The sequence below is a fragment of the Xiphophorus maculatus genome, chromosome 3 (genome assembly GCF_002775205.1).
Source record: "Xiphophorus maculatus strain JP 163 A chromosome 3, X_maculatus-5.0-male, whole genome shotgun sequence".
NCBI lineage: Eukaryota > Metazoa > Chordata > Actinopteri > Cyprinodontiformes > Poeciliidae > Xiphophorus > Xiphophorus maculatus.
The window spans coordinates 20,758,186-20,782,667 of NC_036445.1; the positions used below are offsets into that span (position 1 = coordinate 20,758,186).

The 24,482-nt window shown below is 36.7% G+C and overlaps 2 protein-coding genes across 5 annotated transcripts in view; both read right to left on the reverse strand.

Moving 5' to 3' along the window:
- Positions 1–684: 684 nt before the first annotated feature.
- On the reverse strand, positions 685–12,536 carry LOC102229288 (secretagogin-like). The gene is made up of 11 exons (XM_005814052.2): positions 12,371–12,536; positions 12,018–12,088; positions 9,377–9,469; positions 5,300–5,389; positions 4,593–4,649; positions 4,036–4,113; positions 3,463–3,518; positions 3,297–3,342; positions 2,469–2,528; positions 1,517–1,585; positions 685–1,215 (listed from the first exon to the last, which is right to left on the reverse strand). Exons 1-11 carry the CDS (start codon positions 12,438–12,440, stop codon positions 1,087–1,089), a joined length of 819 nt encoding a protein of 272 aa, XP_005814109.1. The 5' UTR covers positions 12,441–12,536; the 3' UTR covers positions 685–1,086.
- Positions 12,537–12,722: 186 nt separating this feature from the next.
- LOC102229027 (F-actin-uncapping protein LRRC16A) overlaps positions 12,723–24,482 on the reverse strand; it is a 53,766-nt gene continuing 42,006 nt past the window's right edge. For 2 of the 4 annotated variants that reach the window (XM_023331287.1, XM_014474543.2), the window contains 17 exons: positions 23,584–23,677; positions 23,337–23,435; positions 23,000–23,128; positions 22,638–22,769; positions 22,359–22,534; positions 22,180–22,267; positions 21,852–21,992; positions 21,220–21,237; positions 20,327–20,393; positions 19,656–19,882; positions 19,382–19,494; positions 18,981–19,235; positions 18,695–18,905; positions 17,989–18,025; positions 17,285–17,545; positions 17,033–17,173; positions 12,723–16,185 (listed from right to left, as the gene is read on the reverse strand). In XM_023331287.1, coding sequence (XP_023187055.1) covers positions 16,013–16,185; positions 17,033–17,173; positions 17,285–17,545; positions 17,989–18,025; positions 18,695–18,905; positions 18,981–19,235; positions 19,382–19,494; positions 19,656–19,882; positions 20,327–20,393; positions 21,220–21,237; positions 21,852–21,992; positions 22,180–22,267; positions 22,359–22,534; positions 22,638–22,769; positions 23,000–23,128; positions 23,337–23,435; positions 23,584–23,677 — 2,362 coding nt within the window. In that variant the 3' untranslated portion in view covers positions 12,723–16,012. The remainder of the gene's footprint in view (positions 16,186–17,032; positions 17,174–17,284; positions 17,546–17,988; positions 18,026–18,694; positions 18,906–18,980; positions 19,236–19,381; positions 19,495–19,655; positions 19,883–20,326; positions 20,394–21,219; positions 21,238–21,851; positions 21,993–22,179; positions 22,268–22,358; positions 22,535–22,637; positions 22,770–22,999; positions 23,129–23,336; positions 23,436–23,583; positions 23,678–24,482) is intronic. The other 2 variants (XM_023331289.1, XM_023331288.1) reach the window with 1 other exon arrangement.

Genomic DNA, 24,482 nt, shown 5'->3' on the forward strand with positions numbered 1-24,482 from the left:
CCTGTAGAGTAAAAATACATTTAAACTATTTGCAGTGCTGGTGGTATGTTTAATTGAAATACACATATGAATAAATTGAGACCATATAAAAATCACACACCATGTTGGCTTTGACTCCAAGTGCATCTCAGTCTGGTGAAGAAAGCTTTTAGATCTGCACCATTAGGTTCATTTTAGTCACGGAAAGGACTTCTAGCTATGAGGTTGAAATTTTCTCTCTAACTTGGTACATGGCATCTCATACAGCTGCACTTGAAAGTCACCAAACATTTAAACCCCATTGTGAAGTTGTTTTCTCCACAGTGTGGAGAAAAACCTTCAGATTTATTAAAGATAACTTGAATAAATAAAAAAAGACTTATTTTAAGTCAGTGGTTCAAAAAACCTTTTCTGCTGGGCCCCCCTTTGGTTATTGAGAAAATGTTCAAAACAAAATGTTTCATTACATGCAGCATTTTCTGTTGCTCCTGCAATTAAATCCATTTAAAATATTTACCACATTAATATCTAAATGCAAATTGCCATCTTTTCTTTCTGGTTACTGAAATGGATTTGATTGCATTACATTTTGTTGTGCACTTCCATAGCTGCAAATGCATTTGAAAGATCTTTTTTTTTTTTTACATTTCTTTATAAATATCCAGTGTAGATGCTGAAGGGAAAGAAGACAGACAAACATTAATATCCCATCACTTGTCATTGTTTATTTTCTTTATAGCTCATTACTGTATATTATACACCACACAACATACCGTTACATTTTATAGAAACATGCAAATGTAAAAGCCTCAACAAAGAACTTTAAATTCAGAAAATTTTCACTTTAAAAGAGACACTTTCACTTTGTTGATCAGCACATCAAGTTACCCTCAATTACAAGCATCTCACACCAGCAAACAAAAGCCTTGTGCTACCTTAGAAACCCAGTATGAAGAGTCTAATTTGTCATAAAGTTCATTCTGTTATTTAAGGATTAAGTTCAATTTGATGCATGAAAAATTAGCGAGATTATGTGGATAACATTCCATTATTATCAGACTTACATCATACAGTCAGTTTCATTCGAGGAATGTGATACAGGGTTTTCTAAGGTGTTGGTTTCACTCCCAGACATAAAGCCAGCTCATTTTTCTGAATCTTCCCATCCTTGTTAACGTCGCAGTGACGCAACAGAACGGCTCGCAGTTTGTCAAGATCAGGACCCGTCAGGTTGGGCTGAAGTAGACAGAAGGCAAGAAGTAGAGCACTGATTAGTGAATGAGAGATTAAGAATGGAGGAAAAATGTTTTACTATTTTCAGCTTTTCATCAGGAGGTCAATCACATTTTACCCTCAAAATTAAGAGGAAATTCAGGTTCAACAGCAGACCCCAGATTGTTGAGAAGTGACACAGAATCAAAAAATTTAGTGATATACTTGCATACAAATCAGAAAAAGTCTTAGAAAATGTCAATAAAATAGTATAAAATGGTTTTACAAAATTTTACAGAGGAAAATGAATAACTAGGACTCCTACCCTGACAAGCCCCATCATGTCTTTGACGAACCCATCCACCTCAGGACCTTCCAAGGCTCCGGTCTTACTCTGGAGACGGATAACCAGAGGGAGGGAATATAATCAGATAGAAGGAAACCGAAAGATGGGACAGTGGCAGAATAATAGGGCAGCAAAAATATAATTTTAGGCTTTTCCAAAAATCCCAGAGAACTTCAGTATAATTTTTCCATGCAGAACTATAAAAAAACAAAAAAATTAATCATTGTAATAAAAATATTATGGTTGTATTGAAACGGGTTTTCAAAGACCTTAAAAAACTTTTAGGAAAATAAGTTTTCCAAAAAGACTTGGTCTAAACAAATTGAAACATCTCAAACCTGAAAACATGTCTGTCTCTTTATGGCAACGGTTCAGGCACACAGTACTTGTTCTCCAGCTAAACTCAGATCAGACTTTGTCCATTCACACTTTGCCTAGAGTTTGATAAATCAGGTCATACAAGCATAAAAACGAAGATGTAAGTCTTTCACACTCTGCATTGCGTTAACATTAATTGCATTGGTACTGCTATTCTGAACGTCGTCTCTGTCAAAGCCAACAGGTTCAGTAACAAAACTGGTGGCCTTGAAGCTTTTCATTCAAAGATTAAATGGTGAATGAGCAGAAAAGGTTCTCAGGCATTTGGTTTCACAATCAAGACGTGAACCTGTTCAAGAGTTCTGATTTTACATGATATAATGAACCAAGGTGTGACTTGATCACATTTTAGCCGTTTTATCTTATTACGTTTTATTACGCAAAATTAACAAAGTAGATTCATTTTCTCTGTGCTGTACTTAATGTTACAAAACATCCTTCTGTAAGATGTTCATTTACATTTTTCCTTTCATTATTTATTGTGTAACCTAAATACACAAAAGTGATGATTTTGTAGAAGATAATTTCCCACAGAGTTTCTTAATGGACTTACAACATCATAGTGGACAAAGATCTTCTCAAAGTCCCTCTTCCTCTCCAGTTTACTGGAAGCCTAAAAGAAAATTAGAACACATCTTTAATCAAACAAATATGACGGTAAAACTAGATAGGTGGGTTTATTTTTATATTGGTTTTTTTAAAAGGGACTGTATTAAGTAAAGTAAACTTTTTTTAAATGAAGATGTCACTCCCTCATCAAAACATACCTGGAGTGTTGCTTTGATTCTCTCATGCATGTTTGAGTAATCCTTTAATCTCCCCTGTTAGCCAGAGGAGCAACAGGCCAAGCCCGAGCAGTAATGGGTTCAGAAAACGAGTGGTGAAACCGAGCGTTGCTTTGAAAAGGCAACATTCGGTTACACCACAGAGTGCTGATCCCAGAGTCTCTGAGCCGAGCTTCTGCCTCTCAGAGCACACCTCCCCTGTGATTACTCCACATTGCTCCTTCAGACTAGCCAACAGCAATTAGCAAACATCTGGTGGAATCTGCCGAGTTCATCAGACAAGCTGCTTCTCACTGAAACGCTGATCAAAAACATTTTGGTGGCATTCCTGATAGTTTTCCTTGGTAGAGGAATATTGTTGTTATGTGGCAGAGTTTCTTAAAGAAACAGAGGCTCAATTCCAAGGTGTTAAATTGTGAAGTCAAATATCTTTTAACTTAAGTTTGATATAAAAAGCATTTTTACAATAAATGAAAAAATGTTTTTTTCAGCAATGGCACTGCACAGTCAATGCCATTTTTGACTGTGCTATAAAATGGCAGTTTGTGCACAGACAATACATAATACTGCCTCTTCAAAAAGACTAAGATACTTACATCCATCTGGAACTGAAGCAGAAAGTTCTCTTCCAAAGCCAAGATCCTTCAGCATAAGCCCAAGTATTAATTTAATTAATCATAAAAGGAAAACAAACAGACATTGAAATGTTTTATAAAGCTTTAAGTAGTCAGCTTCTGGTACAAAATCTTTGCAGAAATGTACCTGGCTAAATCATTCAGATCCAAACGGCCGTCCTTGTTTTTGTCAAATACTTTCATCTGAAAAGAAAGGATTCATTAGTTTTCAAAATCACAGAAAATCCACCTCTGCTCAGTTTTCTAGACTTTTACAAAATGTGAATGTATAAAATCAGAAAACTAACTTCAAATGTTGGCTCTCCCCAAAAATTTATAAAATTGATTATACCAACAGTAATTGTGAAGAGAAAAAAAGTTTGATGTTTTTAATCTCCCTCTTGATTATAATACAAGGTAATCCATAATAGGAAGATTCAACTCTTACAGGAGGATGTACATTTGAGTTTGTAGAATAATATTTCTGCAAAATGAGAGCTGTTCTCATCTCTGGAAATCTGCTCAATCAAAAAGATGAACAATAATTGCACTAACTAAACAAACAAAGCAAATACTGCCTGGTAAGTCCTAAAGGTATACAGTGTTAAAATTAATAATTCCTTTGAATAAAAAAAATGTTCAATAGCTTTTTGAATTGGACAATCAGTCAAGTTTTAATAAAGTGTGACTATGTGTTGAGGCTGCGGCAGAGTTTTCATACCATTGCGTCGGTGTATTCTTCCAGTTTATCAGGGGACACTTCTTTGTCGTGCTGCTGAAATAAATCTTTCAAAAAGGCCTGGGAGAAGAAAAACCAGAAAGAAAATAACATTTTCATCCATTGAGCTCGATTCCCTGCAGGGGCAACAGCTACAGTTACTCTCAGATCGTTGCTGTATTTTCTATTCGACATTAACAAACATATTTTTTTACCTTCCATAATCAATACATTAAAAATGTGTACAACTTAAATATTTAATGTACATTTTAGCATTACTACAATTAGCCTCGGCTAATTGCTTCCTGGAATTCATTACTACTAAAACGGAAGTTATTTTACAACAACAGCTATTAAAGCATGTGCCTACAAAACATTTATACACACATGAAATAATTTTAACTGTGCCACTTTACCCATTTTGGGAATATCCTTTCCAAAAATGCTGTAAGTACTGTATTTTCAACTATTTATGTTCTACTAAGAAAATGTTGAATTAAGCTGCATTATATCTAAGATCCCCCCCCCAAAAAAAAACGTTCGTCTTTGATTAGTCTGACCTTCAGCTCCTGGGCTGATATGTAGCCGCTGCAGTCGATGTCATACTTCCTCCATATCTGCAGCGGACACAGCAACACAAATCAGAAAATGTTATTTATAGCCATAAGAAATTATTCTAGCATTAGTCTGAAAAATGACAAGTCTGCAGTCAATGAACTGTCAAAACCTGCTAGACTGTACTGATTATTTATTCAAAAATTCAGTTTTATGCATTCTTACCCTTTTCAGAATTCAACCTTTTACAAAGCAAATTTCTAATCATCTAGAAATTTCTTCAAGACATTGACCAATATGTACGTGCCATTCAGTCCAATCCAAGTATCCACTTTAAGAATAGCTGGTTTACGTGGCAATACTTTCATTAACAGATGAAATGTTGAACTTTGTATGCTGTCTGGACCACGATGATATTATAAAGCAAGTGAAATAACTTTTAAGGCAAAGGTGGAGTGATGCACTCGTACTGTCTTTTCTGGTCAACAGCACCATTTATCATAGGCATGACCGAATAGTCATTTTACAGAGACTTCACATTGATCTAGGCAAGATAACTTCATGGATGTCTCAAGTAAATGTGTTTCTAAAGGCTAGATTGACATCCAAATGCAACAGCATGTGGTTACCAGACCAAGAAACCTATCAAAGTAATCTACCTCATCATTGAGCAACATCTTTTTCATGTTTATGTAAATGTGTGCATCTTCACCTTCATGAAATCAACGCTGTTGTCCAGTGGAGCTTCTCTTCTGAAAACTAACAAGAAGTTTTCTTCTTCTGGCAAAATCATGTTGGCCAGCTAGAAAACAAGACAGCAAGCAGAGATCTCAGTGAAACGATGCATACTTTATATACTGAGTGCTTTATTCCGTTTTTCTGTTCAAACACATGAACAGAAAAATGTGCACATGCAAAAGAAAAATGTTGGCACGTAAAGAATGGGCAGGAATAGATTGTTGTATAAGATAATCTAAGTAGGCTGGAGCCGAGCCGAGTTTCATGCATCAGTGGCATCAAGTGATTGTATCTTCGTAAGCTTAAAGGAAGCCATTCAACTTTTGATGTGCAAGATGTCTGCTACCTGTTTCAAACCTTAAAGCACAACGATAGACAATATTCGAGGATCAAAGACTTCTGGTAATTGAGAAGGGGGAAAAGCTAAACATATCTTTACAAAAGATAAACTGCAACTCGATTTCCTTAGCCGGACACCATAACGGAAGATTTACAAACCCACCGTGGAATGACCTCTGCACCAGCTGACCTGGATCCGCTCCAGTTAATGTTGAGCCAGTTTTACATTAATAGACTAAACTCTCCAATGAGAACGGAAATAAATGATGCACCCCACAAGCAAACAAAGATGAAGCCATAACAGTGCTGTTTTTTGCAGAGACGTCCTACAAGGCCTTTTCTACACACTTCATATGGAGTAGATGGATTAACTATTTAAGATCATTTTCTAAACAGATGACAGCTAAAGGCAGAAAAGGTGTTCATCAAAAAAGTTAATAATCTGATTATTCTCCAATTCATGTTTTTGTAAATGATGACCATGTCAGCACAGCTCTAAAATAAAACCAGAAAGTGGTTTCCAAGAGCTTTGCTGGTAAAAATGCCTTCACATGGCAGCTTTACATCACTGTGAGTTGAAAACCGCTCAACATGAGTAGTCACATTTACTAAGTTTGACAAGAGTGGTCATCGTTAAACTTTTCTATACTCGATATGCTAGTTTTCACATTTCACTTATGGGGCAGTAGAGGTTGAATGTAGTTCATTTCTCTTTCTTCTGATATAAGTGAACAGACACTGAAAGCATGCCAGCACTTTGTGCAACTTTGACAGGATCTTGTGGCTTGCAGATAAAAATGTGGACTTCCTCTTTGACTTCTATGCATCTGCAAAGACATCTTATTAAACAAGCTTTCAAGGCTGCTAAATCCTTTGTACACACAGAATATCAAGTAGAAAAGTGACAACAGTGGAGTTCACTTGTGGAAACAATTTCATTTAAAGATGCATACAGCACAAGACGGTCTGTTAGAAAATGCTGTAACAACAGGACATTGTGTAAGACAGAATGTTTGTTGCTTACCAATGGTTGTTCAGGTCTAAACATCCTGTTTACACCAGTAGCTTTTCTTGTTCTCCAGAAAGCATTAGTAAAAGTTTCAGTTGCCTTTAAGCATTATTTGAGGATATTAGAATTTGTAATGTGCGGTTATTAAAATGAAAAAACAAACACACTGTATGCTGCACACAAATTAGGTTGATTTAGCTTTAAAGTTCATTTTGTTCTGTTAGGTTCAGTTTTGTTTGCGATTTCATAGTCACGGCCCAGGATTTTTCCAAAGGGTGCCAGTCATTTTGTGCCTCACTCTCATATAAAATCAACCACCATGGGTAAAAAAATTTCTTGCATGCGAGATTTTGTTTCAAACAAATCAATTGTGCTTTCGCAAAGAGTGATTTCACTTTGTTGTGATTTGTTTCATTAGACCCATTTGACCCAAACAGGGATCAGAACCACAATGAATTGAAGGTGAAATATAAAATATTTACTACATATCCTGCTAAACTAAATCCTACTTGAAATTTGAGCATTTACATGCACACATTTTAAATTCACCCATAAATAATTACTAAGAAAAACATGGTGATACAAAGATATAAATAACAACTAGTTTATTTGCAGAAAGCAGAAAGATATTGGCTTCATTGCTGAGGGAATGAAGAGGGAGTCTCCTGCACCCACGCTTAATAAGCTTGTTAAACCATAATAACATTGCAAATGATATACATTTTTAGCATTTATAGGACATCTTGTCAAAGTTCTTGTGGCATTACAGCTTCAGCTCCAGAACACATCATCCCTAACCAGTTGGCTGAGGAGAAACCTAATTATTAACCCATTAACCTTTAAATCCAACATAAAATCTGGGGCATTTTACTGGCGGGTTTATCAGACGATTTTTCTTTCTTCGTTTTTTACAACAGCAGGATTTCTCAACTTTTGCTATAACTGATGCAATAGGTCTTATGACAATATTCTTAGTATGTTTTGTATTTTGATTTGCATTGAAAAAATTTAACATGCCATGAAAACCAAATGACAAAACACTTAAAGTATCCCAATTAATACCCATACTTTCAAAGTTTTCTAAAAAGAAAAAATATTTTAGTTTAGTTTTTGTATGATTATTAATTTGTCTTTATTTTTTTTTACATTTTACATTGCCTTTTTAAATGCCCTCACATTACAGCTGGTCTTTGCAGAAACTACCTTTGGTAAAGATGTAGGGGTCTGAAAAATATGCTTAAAAAATTAGAGCTTTGGCATTATAAGTTAAAATGAAATAAATGTAACCAATGAATACATGTACATAAAACTTCTAATGTAAATTAATTTAAACTTACAATCATATCAAGCTCCTCTAAGAAAGATCAGTGCAGGTAGATTTGAAATATAGAGCTTGTAACCTGTTAAACACCTGAAACTGCTACAACAGCACTTGTTGGAACTGATTCTTGGCAGGAGCTGTGAGTTATGGATTCAGAATCGTTTTTTTAATAAAGATAAAAGTCAGATAGGCAGGGGTGTACCATGTTGGGCTCACCGTTCCTGCTTCAACTACAATAAATCACTGCATGTAACAAGCCACTAATAGAAAATGCATATTGATTTCTTCTTTCAGTATTAGAGCAAGCCAAGGCCTTTGGTTCTGTGGGTGTAATTCATCAAAGGAGTGATCCCAATGAATAGTTTCTGTCCTCTGAAATAAATAATACACTTAATTACGTTGGAGAGGAGCATGATATCTTACACTATGAGATATCCTGATTAACTAGGCTGCAGCCTGGGATCAATGTGAAAATAATAAAGGTGACTTAAACCAGTAAGAATCAGTTCCAGCATATCAGAAATTACTAGAGAGAACTGAAATAAGCAGCATTCAATTATTAAATGTGTATTTTATGTAACACAAAAAACCGAGTGAGGAACAATTGAGTTCTTTTCACTTTGGAGCTTTTGAGAACACGAGATGGTTTGGACGGCAGTTCTTTCATATGTTACACAATGTTGGTGTTAATTTTAAATGGTTTCAACAGTAAGGTGGTCAATTAAAAAGGAATGGAGCTGAAGACAGATGATACTGCTGTAGAATAAAGAGGACGTAAGCTCAAAGCAAGCAGCTTTTAAATGTGTCATGTTTGACAACAACATAGAAGTGTGGAGAGGAAGCTGAAGTTACAAAAAGAGGGCCAAAGGTTAATAGTAATTACATTTTAGAGTAACTAAAAACAGCTTTAAAATGTATGCATAATGCATATATAATGCTGTATTCCAGTCCATCCAAATCACAACCAGTCCCAAAGAGTTTCTGCTTACGTGGCTTTGTTGAGACAACCTATTTATTGTCAGGCCTGAAGCCTTAGATGCCACACTGAACAGCTTTCATAACATACTTGGAATAAGATACGATTCAGCTGTAATTCTTACAGAGCTGAGAAAATCATTGCAAAACAGTTATTAAACTTTTGATTATTTGAAAAGGTAAGGTCAGAAATATACAACGTCTTGGACAATGTAATTTCAGGCCAGCATTCGTCTTTTATCATCTAATTATAATCTGTCCTATTTCAGATCTGCTACTTAAATCAATAAACCTGTGCCCAAACCCTCCATGCTACCATTCATTTTTGTTTAAATGAAGCAGCATTCTGTCAGAAATATCTTTAAATTGGTTTCTGGCTAATATAAATGAGGCATGAGCAATTGTACCTCTTGAATCTGTAGTTTACCATCAGCAGTCACATCATAGGCGGACATGAACCTCTGCTTCAGTCTCTGAACTCTCTCCTCAGTGGCTTTCTCCTGTGGAAAAAAAAAAACAGCAAATCAAAATGAATCAATGATTTTTAGTTTTGCTTCACTCCAAACCAAACTCAGGGTAAATAAAGTCTGATTTTGAAGGAAATACAACAAACATTTTTAAATGTAAAGAATATAATATAAAGATATAAAGAACCAGACTGCATAAAAATACAAGTTTACATCTCCAGCTTAGTCACATTTGTTTTTGGTATCGTTTCCATGGATACACCTTTAATCTAAGACTTTTTCCTCCTTCAAGATCTGCTTTTTGAACTCAAACAAACTAACAGGGTCTATGGCACTTGACCCTAACCATGTCATCCAACAACAGAAGTTGTTTGACATATCCAATAAAGCAGAAATCCTTCATTGACTATTTGGCTCTCCGCAAATCAACTGTCCCAAATTGACTGCTTGCTTCAAGAGATGTAGAAATCAGTCAGTAGCATTTTTAAAGGATGTCACTGTGAAGGTTATCTGCAAACAAAAGACCTATTCTTTTGTGAAGGGCTGCAGATAAAGAGGTAAGACTGACAGCAGCACTTCAGTTCCCATGTGACTCTCTGGTCTCAGGTGTAATACATCCCACTAATCAAGCAGCAGTAGTGTCCTGACATCTCCAGACCTGCAGGGGTCAGCACTCTCTGTCTATACAGTTTCAGACAAAAATAAATAGCAACAAACTACTAACACTTAGAAAATGGGGATAGAGTAAAAGTATGTGTAAAACGGATTGGGCATATGAAAAAACAGTTTGAGACTGAGATCCATTTGTTTTGTTTTTTTATATGTTTGTCTGAGTTTTTCCAAATATTCTATAAAACTAATCTCAATTTAGGTTCCAGTCACATCTGAAGGTAATTATACTTTCAGGTGCTGAAATTATTCTACTCAGCAACCAACTTTCCAAATTGTACACTCTAATTTCCAGTCACCTTCCTGTAACTATGGAAACATGTTGATCCATGGTGCTTAAACCTGAATGATCACTTTGTGCAGAGCAGAGGACACAGTCTGCAGACCATAAGGTGCCACAGAGTTATCACGAATCAAGATCAAGAGACACACTATAACGGTCACTCAGAGAATGACACTGAAAACAAAGGCAAGCATAACATCTGACAAGTCTCAGATAAATACAACTACATATGTAAAATTATATGACAAAAAAAGTTAAACATCATGTGGTTTACTGCTTCCCCAAACCACCTGCAACATTATGAACACATTTTGTTTAAACTGAATGATTTTAACATCATTTAGATTCCCTGATACAAATTTCCTGTCATGCCACGGCAACAGTTGTTTGATAAATTACCTTATATTTTAACCTTGGTTCAAAAGAGAATATAAATAATTCACAGTCATTGATGTGTTCAGGTTAAATTGATAAAAACTGTAACCCAATACAGTATTTTACTGTTTTTTTTCTGTTTTTGCATCCAAATTGACTCCATTTCAAATTTCAAAACACATAGACTTGTCAAATCAGAACTTTGCAATTAAGAGACATTTTCTTTCTTTTTTCAAATCCTAAATCTCTGAAATTGATGTGTTTATATGTTATACAGTTGCCGAGTTATTTTATGTCTCTTCATACCTGACATGTTTCTGTCTTCGTCAGAGGTGTCACAGCTGTTCCCTTTTTCTGTTCATGTATCCTTTTGATTATACAAAAATGTGTGTGTGTAATTTAACCTGACAAAATGTTAACTCCACAGCAGATCAAATGTCAAAATTATTTATACAGCAGTACAGTACAATGAACAGAAACTAATTATATTGGAGTAAAAAAAAAAAAAATAGCCGACAAACCACAATAAAAATTGGCAACAAAATGATACACAACAGTAAACAGCAGACAGAGCAGATGGGATGGCTGTGCAGTGTCTTTGTAGCTTGACAGAAATCCATTGAACATCATCCCTCCTGAGGGCATTAGTGGCAGACAGCAAACATCAGAAAAGAGAGAGTAATATAAGTGTGGTAATCTGTTTGTTTTAGTGCAACCCAATTAGTATCCAAGGGAGTCTGCTCAGAACGCTGAAGAACAACAGGCAGTGGATGTATGCTTATTGGAGTTTCCATTAAAACTGGGCAGGAAAAGGGCTTGGCCATTACTCAGCTTAACCACATTTAACTTTGCTCTGCAAACATGATGTGCCATTAGTGAACATGGCCAACAGGCTCTTTTTCTCCATCTCTGTTTGGAACTGTATCGACTTAGATTGTTCTCTGATAGTTTCCAGATGTTTTTAAATGTACTGTCCAGCATCACTACAGAGACCTTGCCTATTCAGACGGCTGCAAACATCTTTGGCTACCCAGACAGCAGAGTGCTCCATAAAGATGTGAACCTATTAACCTTTCAAATAGGGAAAAGGACGAAATGACAACTTCGAATACAATTAACTGCACCACACTGCTGTTGCTTTCAGGTTGTACAATTAGAAACACATGCAGATGATGCCACAAATTGTTGCTAACTACCTGTGAAAGTCTATTTATAAATTAGTGGCACATTTCTGCAGATAAAATATTCACTCACCTGTGGCCCCAATCTTTTCATCATGTGCCGGAAAAACTCATCCAGCTCTTTACCCTCAATGTAGCCATTATCTACAAAAACAAGAGTAAAAATCAAACAGTTGGAATATGTAGCAGGTTATTTTTTTGTGTGTATAAAAAGTAGATTCATAAAAGATTTTCCAATAATAACCCATAAAAAAACTACTTATTCTCTTACTTGTTCAGTGCATACTTATTTGTAACATCACAGTTCCCTCTATATCCATGACACAAATAAACCATCTGAGGTCCAATAATGCAAGCCCAACAAAATTATCAAATCTGAAACCGGTTCATATTAAAGAATAGCAAGATGACATGAAATGTCCTCACCATCTGCATCAAAGTGTTGCCAGATTTCCAAGAAACCTGCTGCATCAAGGTTGTCAAAAGAACTCTCCATCTTTCCAAAGAAACGCAAACTTAAAACTTTTACACGTAAAAACAAGGACGTCTGAAGAGATGAACTGTGCACTCCTCAGCCGTCTGCTTGCTTGACATATGCTCTCTCAACTAAAAACCACACCTCCTTCTTCTGTATGTCAGTAAGTCAGTCTGTTAATGTCGGATTTTACAGTATAAAACATATGCGCCATCTAGTGGAGGTTTTGTTACACTGCAGAGCAAAATAAGTTCTAAGAGGCTGACTGGAAATGTACCAAATGAGACCAATGAAAACATGAAGCAGAATGTAAAATAATTTTAATCAGTATTAATAGTTGCATAAAAACTCCCAACACAAGGATGATTAAAACATGCCAAGTCATGACAGAATAAGAAACAATTTAGTTAAACAGATGACCAAACATTCAATTTCTATCATGTAGTCCCAGGTAAAGTTTGTTTCATTTTCTAAAACACATTCAAAGTGACAACAAACATAAAAATCGACAAAGAACATCAGCCTTCAGTTGCTTTATTTTATTTCAAATAAGTTACAAACAGATCCCTAGTATAGTAGTGCACTTAGTACAAAAACAACGTAGGATTTCATGTTTTCACATAGGCGTGTGAATGTGTCACATGAACTTATGTTACACACACATAAACACACGGGCCCTATATGCAAGAAAGCACATATGTACATACAGAAAAACTCACAGCCACATCATGCAGTCACATACAGACTGGCACGTCTAGACCGAATGCTATTGAGTACTGGCATGTTTGTACACTGAACAGCAACAGAAAGAACCAGACGCTCATGTTGTTGAATAATTCTCAACTTATTTTCAGTCTCCATTACAATGCAACAGAAACTCTGCTGCATTGTGCTGCTGCTGCTACGGCAAAAAGAAAAACTCAGAAATGGCAACTGCACACATGAGTGCATTAAATTTAAACAACATGCAATGTAGAAGCATCCTGTCATTTTTAGTGTCCAGAGACACTTCAGAGACAAAAAAGGATGATTCTGTAGTCATGTACATCCAGGACAGATTGACTATATACACTAGAAATAATATCTGTAAACCGTGAAGAGTGACAAGAAAAGGAAAGCCCCCCCGTAACGCCATAAAAGGACATCATCAGACACCACAATGTGGGAAAGGTGCACTAGTCAGAGCTCTGGCCCCGACTTCAATCTGGATCTTTTAAAGTGAAAAAAAAGGGCTGCACAAACAAATCTGACTCTTACTAATGAAACTTGATCATTTAAAGCAAAATTTGTGTTCTGGGATAACATTTTCTTTATTCTTCTTTTGCAAATTTTCGAGGAAAATAAATAGGAATGAAAGAAACTTTCTTGATATTTAGATATGAAGCAGGATTTAGACTCTGGAGCCTGTTTCTAGTCTTTTTGTCAGGTTTTAAACTGGACTTGGGTTCTGGCAGTAATCGAAAAAGTAAAACATTCAATTAAATAAAATTTAAGTTTGAATTTGATAAATCAAAAATTGCAGCTCTGAAAAAGTCATTGTTTTCTGAAATTTTGGATTTTATCAAACTTTTCTGTCAATTTTCCAGATTTACCCAGATATGGACAGTAATTAAAATCTGATTCAGGCTGCATATTTAGGAGCCCTGTACACTTTGCTGCATGCAAATGCATTCACACAGTGGCAGAATGCGCACAAATGCAGACACAGAAAAAATAAAAATACAGCCATGTGCCCTGGAAATCTGGCATTGTACTCTATTTCATTAATCTGTTTTTTTTATCCCAGCAACAATTATGTTTTCTTGTTTGTTTCTATTTATTCACAATAGTCACAGAAAATTGAGAATTAAGCCAAAACAATCATGACATAGCAGAACAGAAATATAATGATCATCCCATACTGTTTGTATGGCATGGAAATATTTGAGAAAACAATCAAATATTTCAATTGTAAACCGTGCACTGTTATTCATCATTCATTTACGCTAGAGCTTTTTTTATTACACAAATTCATTTTCAGAATTAGTCAAACGCTACAGCAGTGCGAAACAGGTGTGTCGTCTTAAAACCAAAACAGGAGAATCGGCCTGACGGCCAAACTGATGGCACACAATTAATGTACACCCACCGACAATTCACTTTCACCCCACACAGTGCATTATTGTTTTTTAAACAAGCAGTACAATTGCCGCCTTTATTCTGTGCATTTCTTAATTCTTAGGCATAAAGGAGAATTAAGAACATTTTCAAATTGCTAATCTAATGAAGCAAAATGAGGCAGACTTTTACGAAAAACTTGTGTGCTGGAGTTCCTTCAGTGTTTTGCTTTTATACAAAGAACTAAGACTGTCTCGAACTGTCTTTTTCTATTGAGATTTCTTTATGTAACAGGCCTATTTTACAGTAAGTTCCTTGTTGTCACTGGACATGTAGAACACTAGCATAGTTTTAATGAATGGGATTCAAGTTTTTCTAGGAGCAATTCAAATTCTCAATGTTATTTATTTACAAAAATAACAACAAAAAACAAAGTTCAAAACTTCTTTTAAGAAATTATACTACAGATATGCTCCAGAAAGAACCAAACATAGCTCTCTATTGCACTTTAAATATATTCCCAAAGTTCCTCTCCCAGATTTAAAAAAAAATTATGTTTTCCACAGTGTTTGAATATAAAAGAGCAATTTTTTAACAGTTCTGAAGCCATACTGATTATCAGTAAAGACAAAGTGTACCACAGTCCTCTCAAAGCAGTAACACATCATATGGCCACTCCAGCTTTCACATGGAGTAATACACACTGTTGCTTAGTGTGCATAAGTCTGCAGCTGTTCCACTTATAAAGTAAACCACACATCTCTGATCTATGTCTTTGCTGAGACACTCAGCTGAAACCTGCTTATTCCTGTAAATAATAAAAAAAGGAAATTGCATAACATTTTCAGTCACTTTGAATCCTATTTAGTAGCACATACAGAAAACAGAGTGTTATAAAATCCATCAAAAATATATCAGAAACGGTCCTGATTTGCTAATATGGTTTGGCTTCAAGTACAGTGAAGTGGTATGTGGCGGTTATTCTTGTGTTTGGTCCCTGGGTGTCAAGCTGTCGCAGCAAGCAGTAGAAAATAGTAGTTAGTTATAATCACACTCTCTCAAAGCACCTTGCTTTATTTTTAGAGATTTCAAACTTTAACTACACTTCATGATTTATTATTTACGGTCTAAGTGAGTAGGACCAAACCCTGATGATTCATCTTAGACCCTGAAGAGTTAGTAAGAAAAGTGAGGATGAGTAAAGTTGACAGCACATCTGGAGAAAAATACTGTTTGGATCAAGGAAGCTCTCATGAGATGAAGCACAGTTTTGGTTTTTTCTTTGGAGGCGTGCTGCATCCACTGCGGTCATATTGGTCATGCATTAAGGTCAAAACTGTGTTTCTGCTTCTACAGCTCATGCCTACCAGGTCTGACTTGTACTTTGTGGTCAAACTGGACCTGCAGGTATGTACCATATTGTAAAAATCAACCATGGGAGATGTGTTCCCTTGGAGTTAATTTTATATAAAGGAGCCTGAGACTTGGTGAGTGGCTCATATTAGTATAAAGTCCTTATCTGCCTCTTCCCCCGAGTCCGAGGACTTCTTTCTGGTTGCTTTGCTTTTGTCTGTGTTTGCACAGTTGTCCTTGGTTCTGAAGGAGCCTGGGTCATCAGTGTTGGTGCAGTGAGGGCTGGATCTCTGAGCAGTGTCTGATGCTGACTTCACTGAAAACAACAGACACAATAAAATAACATTAATAATGTAACTGGAACAAATGGAAAAGAAAAGAAAAATAAGCCAAAATCCCATAAATTTAAATGGATATTTTGCCATATTTCTATGACCTATTCTCCGAAGATCGATTTACCATTTTATAAATTCAACGCTATTCTTTAATAAAAGACAAGAGGAGAAAATGGGAGAACAATTCAAGGATCGAAATTTGATGTTTCTTCCTGTCACTGTGGTCGATTGAAAGGAACCCAAACACACCTTTTCTTTTAATGTCGGTCTTCATTAATCAAATAAATACAGTAATTGAAATCGTATAGTGATCTGTTTTTTCCAACTAAAATGAACTGTCAACTACTGTGTGTACCTCAGTACATGATCTATATTCTGATCTGCTTCATTCATGTTTTACAGAGCGAAAGCTTTTATTCACGAAAAAACCTTTTAGATTTTAGTTAACAAGTGAAACAACAAAATGTTATAACGCTACATAATCAGGCTTCAAGGTTTAAAATTAGCCAATTATTTTTGCAAGGGTTCTTTTTGTTACTTTTAAATGCAAGGTTCAACGGTCTGTAAAAACTGATTTTAAGGATTGCTCGATACAAAAAAAAAAAACAGTAAAAAAATATTTTGCTGATTTATGATGCGTAATAGATAAAATACAGTTTTAATCAGAATCTGCCAGTCACATTGGTCACTTGCTAGACACAGAGCAGCAACATGAGGTCACAGGGGAACTAACTCTGTTAGATTAACACAGTTAAAACTGTTCAGAAGAGGCTGCTAAGATTATTTAGTGTTTGAAACTGAAAGCTTTCAGCTGATTTTGCGACTCACCTTCTTGAGGGCTTTTATTGGTGGAAACTCCGGTCTGCAGAATGGGCTCCTTGTCTTTTTCTGACATTGTCCTTTTTAGGGTGGAGGGCAGAATTTTGGGAGATACATGGCCGCTGCCGATGGGGGAAGCTGAACTCTCATCTATGTGAAAAAACAGGCATGAAACATACCTTTGTAAAATTTGTCTGTTTTTAAAGTGATTCAAAAAGCCTGGCAAGGCTGCAGACAGCTTGTGCAGACTGTGTATCATACCTATGCTCCTGCTGCTGTTGGCCCTCGGCTTCTGGGGGATGGTGGGCCGTGCAGCCAGGGCTGGCTTTGCTCCTTGTGGCACTGGTGGCTTAGGGTTTACTGGTCCTGCAGGGGAAGTTGAGGAAGACGTAGCTCTGGGACGAGCGGAAGGTTCAGACTTGGCTTCACTATGGGGTGAGGACTTTTCTGCAGCAGCAGCATTGGCTTTGTTAGTGGGACAACTGGAAGTCTTGCTTTCAGTAGTTGAGGACTGGGACTTGGCTGTCAACAAATGCAAAAAAAAAAAAAAGAAAAAGGATAAAATAGTAACTCTTTGAAATCACCACCAAAAACCATCTAAGTACATTTCCTTGCAAAAGTATTTCCTGAACGTTGCCGCATTTTATCCCAATACAAACCAAACTTTAATGTATTGTATTACAGAGTGGCACAAAATTATGTGCCACTCTGAGAATAAAAAGCCTAATTTGAAAAGGATTTACAAAACTCAAAATGTGTGGTGTGCATTTGTATTCAGCATTCGTAAATCATTCCATTGTACGGTCATTAAAACTCTTTTCAGTCAGACTGTCTGCTGTAAGAACTGAAAACTTTTCAAGTCTTCCCACAGGGCCGACTGGGCCATTCTGACATGAGGATGCTTTGATCTACAGCAAATGTTTTCTTTGCTAAATTTTAATCATAAAATTCTCCTTATAGCTTACCTGCTGCATTGCTGTCAGGCCTGTCAGGGCTGGAAGACTACAAGACACAAAGACAAAATATGGAATCACTGCCTGTTACAAACAGATGTAGATATTCCTCTTTAATGCAGTTTTCTAAAAGAACAAAAATTTACAGCTGCATCTCAGAGGATAAATGACAGACATGGTGAAACACAGACGATGCAGCTCCTGCTCTCTTTGACCTTTCTTCAGAAAACAGTGCTATCCATTTCACCTGCACACACACCTAGAAACCTGCTAGAACAAGCAGAGGGTTGGAGCAGCTCTTTGACTATTTATCTACAGTCTAAAAATAATAATGTTGCAAACAGGAAGCACATGCAGGGAATTACATTGGGATGAATTGCTGAGAAAAAATAAATCATCGGGAGGAAAAAATGTCCTGCTCAAATATAGAGTCAAAGAAAAATATACAATTAGTGTAATTTTGCCAACAAAAATTGAATTAGAGATTCATTTTATGCAAAAGTTCTGGTTGAAGTCAAGAGTGTTGTGTGACATAAAACAATACTGAGGTCATAGTTTTCCAGACTCAGATTTCTAATTACTTATATGTTCTCAAGGTGTTCAAACTAGTGTGCACAGAAAAAATAAAGAAAGGGAAAATTCCTTGTAGAAAGTGGATGGATGGTTTTATTATTCTCTAAACTACCACATGAGTTTTGCTCCACCTGACGTTGCTCACCTTGTATGCTCTCCTCTCATGTTTTGCTTTCATCTCTGCCAAGAGGCCACTTCCCATCATCTGCACTCCAGTGTACCTCTTCCCACCTTGAGGACTTCCCCTGCCGTCTGAACCCTCCCAGGGTTCATCTATGGAGTCCGGAGTCCTCAGTTCTTCGGACCGGTCTGAGCTGCTGCTGTAGTCTGTGGGCTGTGAGCGGGTGGAGGAGTCTCTGGATTGGTGACAGACACCGTTAGAGGAGTTGAAACTGAGGCACACGTTATGTGTGATCAGGTGTTAGCCATACCTTGACTTTGGTTCAGGAGGTGGGCTCCTGACTGCCACCTTTGGAGAGGAGGGCTCCTCTGGGATCGCTGAGGCTGCAGCAGAGGCTGCGGGCGCACCACAGGATGTTGGAGCTGCTTGACTTTTCTCTGACTTATCTGATTTGTCAGATTTATCAGACTTATCGGATTTGGAGGATCGCTTGATGAGATTCAGAAATCCTCCTTTACTCTTCTTCTTTTCTCCATCTTGAGATTCTGAGCTCTTCGAAGACCGTCTTAAAAGAGGCAGTAGAGGAAGCATAGAATGTTAAAGTCAAAACTAAATAGATGATCAAATACAATATAAGAATATGTTCATATTTAACAAAATGGAAATGCGTTTATCTGAACTATTTTGTCATTTTTTTCAGTAGTTTCTCACTTTGAATCCATCTTCGTGACTTTCTTAGAAAAAAACTCATCCACTCCTTCATCCACTCTGCCCATCAGACCATTTTGTTCGCCGCCATCTTGAGATGGAGTGCTGTTAATTTGCTGAAAGACCAAAAGCAAAAAGAAGAAAAATCCAATATCAATGATCTACTCTTATCTGTTTATTTCAGCACTTGCAAGGCCAACAACTTAAATTATTGACAATGACTTAATAACTTTTGACTAGTATTTAAGTCGTAAAAGAGAAGCAATGTTTTACTTACAGCTACTTTACTAGAATGCATCTTTTTGTTCCTTCGCGGTCGTAGTTTGGTGAAATGCTGCAGTTTCTTCTCTTCCTCAGACGGCAGCTCTGCGATCGCTCCGGTCGGACGCTGCTCCGCTTTGGGCCCACCTACAGACGGAGTGGGAGGAGTTTGGGACGAAGTGGAGGCGTCATCCATGTAGATGGGAACATCCTCCAGGGCCTTATCGAGATCAAACTCCATCTCTGCAGGTTTGAATTTTGATAAGATTCTTAAACACATTTGTCATTCCATTAACTTTAATAAGCTCATACACCAAACAATTGTTACTAATAAAACACTCAGGAGCAACTTAACTGCTCAGAAGTTAAAATAAGCTCATTAAAGATATTGATCTCATTAATTTTGTGCTTTTTGATTTATCTGAACTTTGCTTCAGGCTGAAATTATCATACAAGGGAACAACTTAAATAAAATTTGAAAATAAGATGGATGGAGCTATAAATGTATTGCGGATCAAATCTAAATGAAATGCTAAAATATAGCATTTAGTTGAAAGTCCCTTAGCAAAAAACACATTACAAGCTATATGGGATTTGTAGCTATTGACAGCACCAGCACTGTGTCTAAGCTTATTTCAAAAAATTTTATTGATACATTAAAGTTAAATTAAGAACGAAACAACTTACCAAAGGCACGAGACACAGGCCGCAGCATTCTGCTGTGAATGCTTTTCCTTTTCGACTTAGGAGTCATCTGAAGAGAACAGCAGAAATTAGTCATACATCTCAACAGCAGGAAGAAACTTTGTGGTTTTTAACAAGCAAGCATTTCTAGTACAATGCATGTGGAAGTCCATTAAGCTCACTAAGTTTGTGCAAATTAAAAATAAATCAAAAACAATAAAAGCATGTATTCTCATCCACCAAAACACAGAGCTACAAACACATCATCATGAACTTTCATTTTCTTTGTAGACTGCCTGGCAGTGTGTTGTAACATTCTGTCTTTTATTTGTACAACTGATAGAGGTCAGAATATTATAATATGTGTAAAACATTCCTCCCAAAAACCTGAGCAGTTTTGCAGGTCATTATTATAAAAACGCATAACTTCAAAAATACCAACAAAAGACTGTAATTTCACAGTGTGCAAATCTTAAAACACTAAGAACTGGATAATAATGGAATATTAAGTGACTGAACTGGGATATATCTCTGGATCATAACATGCTCTCTGTTCATAGTGACTTCTTAATGCATCCCATTTTGATTCTGACCCACATTCACATAGTGACAGCGACAAATGGTGCACTTCATGAAGAGGAACAGAGCAGTGTGACAAAAAAAATAGTGCGGAGGTTAATGAAATCTATTATTCAACAAGATGATAAGAAGAACAAATTACCGTTAGTCAAATAAAGTGCATTTTCTGTACAGAGTTTTAAGCAGATGACACAGAGCAGCTTAGAAGCCACAGAGGACTGTCCAGCAAGCAAGCACATTGAAGAGAGGTGAAAAACAAAGTAAGATAAAAACGGGAGAGAAAGGAGTGTAGAGAGGGGCAGTCCTGCGTTACTTACGCTGGTGCAGCACAGAATCTCCAAGGAGCAAAGGTAGAAAGGGCAGGAAGGAACAGAAGAGAAGATTGAAGAGAAAATAATACACCATAAGGTTTAAGGAGGAAAATGAAAAACTCATGCAGCAAGAGAAGTGGAAGAAGAGGAAGAAACTGGATCAAGAGCAGGGGTGAATATAGTTATGGGCACAAGTACTATAGAAAAACGACAGATGACAGGAGACTGTGCTGCACTAAGGCTTCCCTGTGAAGTCATTCAAATAGTTTCACAAATTAAAATGCCACCAAAGTAAATTAGATAAAATAAAAACGATAAAAATGACTCAAGCTAAAAGTCAGATCACTTCCTGAAATATATTACAAAAAAAAACACTTCAGAGGAAAAAAAGATCAAGGTAGTAATAAAGCCAAAGTATAAAATAAAAATGTGTTGAGAGAGGTACACTGACATTTTACAACTTTACACAATATAAAACAAATTATTTGCACAAAGATGTGAAAGGAAACCTCAATTCATAATAATTAAAAAAAATACAATAAACGGTACAAAGAAAAAAAGTGGATTTAATAGAATCCTCTGTGTCCAGTGCTGGCCAGTGGACTGGTTTACCCACAAAAAACAAAGTGGTCACCTACCATGCATGTTTCCAGATCCTCAAGCCTTTCTGCCTCTAGTATCTCAGCCGATGCCCGTTTAGGAATTTTCTCCTCAGGCACGTCTTGATCCATAGACTCCTGCTGCACCAAGCGGCGTCCTCGTTGCACAAGATGGTCTGCCTGATGAGACCAGTTAGGAGAAAAACCAGAGAGAGACTGTAGGCAGGGTTCGGCTTTCCTGAGCATGAATAATAGTAGCAAACATGAGGTGTTAATTTAAGAATCTCATCAACTTGACTCTGGATTTGTTTTATTTTGATATATTCCTCCAGCTGTGGCAAGATGAAGTAAACTGGTGTCTTCTTACCAGTGTGAGTTGTGATGTGGAGAGAGCCTCTAAGATCTCATCAACGATGCGATCCGACAGAAAGGAGGCCAGACTCAGTTTCACTTCACTGAGTAATTTCAGAAGATGAGAGAAGGTAAAAAGTCAATATAAAGATTTAAAAAAAAAGCATTCAAAGCCAGTGTAGTGGAGATACAGACCTGATCTTGTTGATAATATCCACCCCTGACTGCTCCAGGAGGGTTTGAGTGACAAAGCATTTAGGTACAACCATCTTAGTTGAGCTTGCCTTCATCAACTCTGGACGAAGATTTCCCCTCTTCATCACATGTGGACACAGAGACTCCGCAGTGTCCATCATGGACTCTAGCAGAGACTGAAAGCCCCAACCACATCACAAAACGATTATGCCAATTTTGTTTAGTTTCCAGTGGTTATAAATATTTTTTTCCCCCAGATGCTTAGCCCAAACATCCCACCTGGAGTTGCTGATCCATGACGGTGGTGACCTCTCCAGCCATGGACTCCAGTTTCTCCTGGATGGGACCTGCTGATGAACTGTTCAGCTCCTCTCTGGATGCTGATCCAAGGTGGTAAAGGTTACGGAGCAGCTAGGATCATGCAGAGAAGTCAGTATTCACAGCAGTGCCACAAACATGTTCATTCATTCTTAAGATAGGCTGCAGTGATCTAATGTGCTGAATCACATTAGAGTTACACCTTAAAATTAGAGTCATTTGAATAAGCTACTGCTTATGTAAAGTATTTTTTATAGAAAGTAAAAGACAAAAAAAACCCAAAACACTAAGTGTGCAGCTGAAATTATTGCACGTTTCCTCACCGTTTTAGAGTTTCTTGCATCTTTGATGAGATTTTCCGCTGATCTGACGTCTTCCAAGATGGCGTCAGCCTCGGAGTTCTTCAGTGAGTTCAAATGGTCTTGGACTTTGACACAAATTCGGTCTATCATCTGGAAAACAAGACCATAACAGTTGCATTTATTTGCATTTAACAAACAGTCATATCCCCATTATAGACAAATTGTTCAGAACAGAAACCAATGAAGGTCCAAAACTTTTTAAAAATCAATCTATGGCATCATTGTGGAATTACAAAAAAACAAACTTAAAACAGTGCACAGTGTAGTTCCTTGTCTTTGTCTATTTGTGCTCACTCACCTGCTGAGTGGTTGTGGTTACGATGCCCTGCTGAAGGCGATAGGCCTGCTCCTGGAGGTACTTTCTGGTTTCATGATTCCTGTATAAATACGTCTCAATCTGCAACGAAAAAACAAAAAAACAGTAAATGTCTGATTTATAAACACTGGTCATGAAAATCTAAAATAGAGTCGGTGTTTTGTCGATTTTACAGATTTGTTTTAATGAGGTAGGAAAAAAAGAAGAATTTAAGTAACCTGTACTGTACCTTTAGCAAGGCATCCTCTGTTTTCTCAGGGCTGGCCTTCAGGGCCTGCGAGGCATCGATGATTGGGATGGGCATGAAGCGAATGGTAAAATTTCTAATGCAATACACAGAGCATTTCATTCCAGTATGAGTTTATATTATGCAAGAAGAGAAAAATATGTAAAGACTTACAAGAAAAGAAAAAAAAGTTTTCTGACACTGTAAAAAAAGATTACATAGACTATATCTACTTGTAGTTAATTTAAGTAAACAAAAGTATAAGCATTGCTAAAATTCATAGGTAGTAAAACAGGGTTTACATACATTTATCATAATAAAATGTTATACTTTAAGAGCTCCCAGTTCATTTGTTAATGAAAATAAATGTGAGAATATGAATGCCAGATATTTCTACAGAGGTGAGGCTTTTAAAACTGATCCTATAAAACCATAAAGTGGATGGAGGAACATACTTATTGGTTCAACAGTCATCTGGATGTATAAAGAAATTAGGAATGGCTGAATGAAAAAATAGATAAAAGGACAGACAGACAGGATGGACAAAATGGATAAACGATGAATACATTTGGACAACGGCCCAGGGCGAAAAGTCATTAAACATATAACTTCTCATATTCATATATTTTTTTCATACTTGTGAATTTATTTAACTTAAATTCCAGTCTGAATAGGATCTCGATAAAATACAAAGCTTCTTCTAAAACAAGCATAAATTTGACATTCTTCGCAGAACTTCTGAAATAAATCTGGAATGAATGAGCAGAGCTGCAGAGACAGAAGAGCATTAAATGAATGGATAAAAACACACGACTGCTGCACAGAATCATGATCAGGGACAAGGAAAAAGAAAAAAAAAAGACATCATCCTTTGAATAATGCAACCCAGCAACTCAAAGGGG

What these genes read in the sequence shown, in the direction of transcription:
- LOC102229288 (XM_005814052.2), bottom strand. Translation starts at nt 12,440, where the DNA reads ATGGAGAGTTCTTTTGACAACCTTGATGCAGCAGGTTTCTTGGAAATC. An exon ending in GTAAACTACAGATTCAAGAG is followed by an intron (nt 5,390 to 9,376) that starts GTACAATTGCTC and finishes CTTGTTTTCTAG; the next exon opens with CTGGCCAACATGATTTTGCC. An exon ending in ACAGCGTTGATTTCATGAAG is followed by an intron (nt 4,650 to 5,299) that starts GTGAAGATGCAC and finishes TGTCCGCTGCAG; the next exon opens with ATATGGAGGAAGTATGACAT.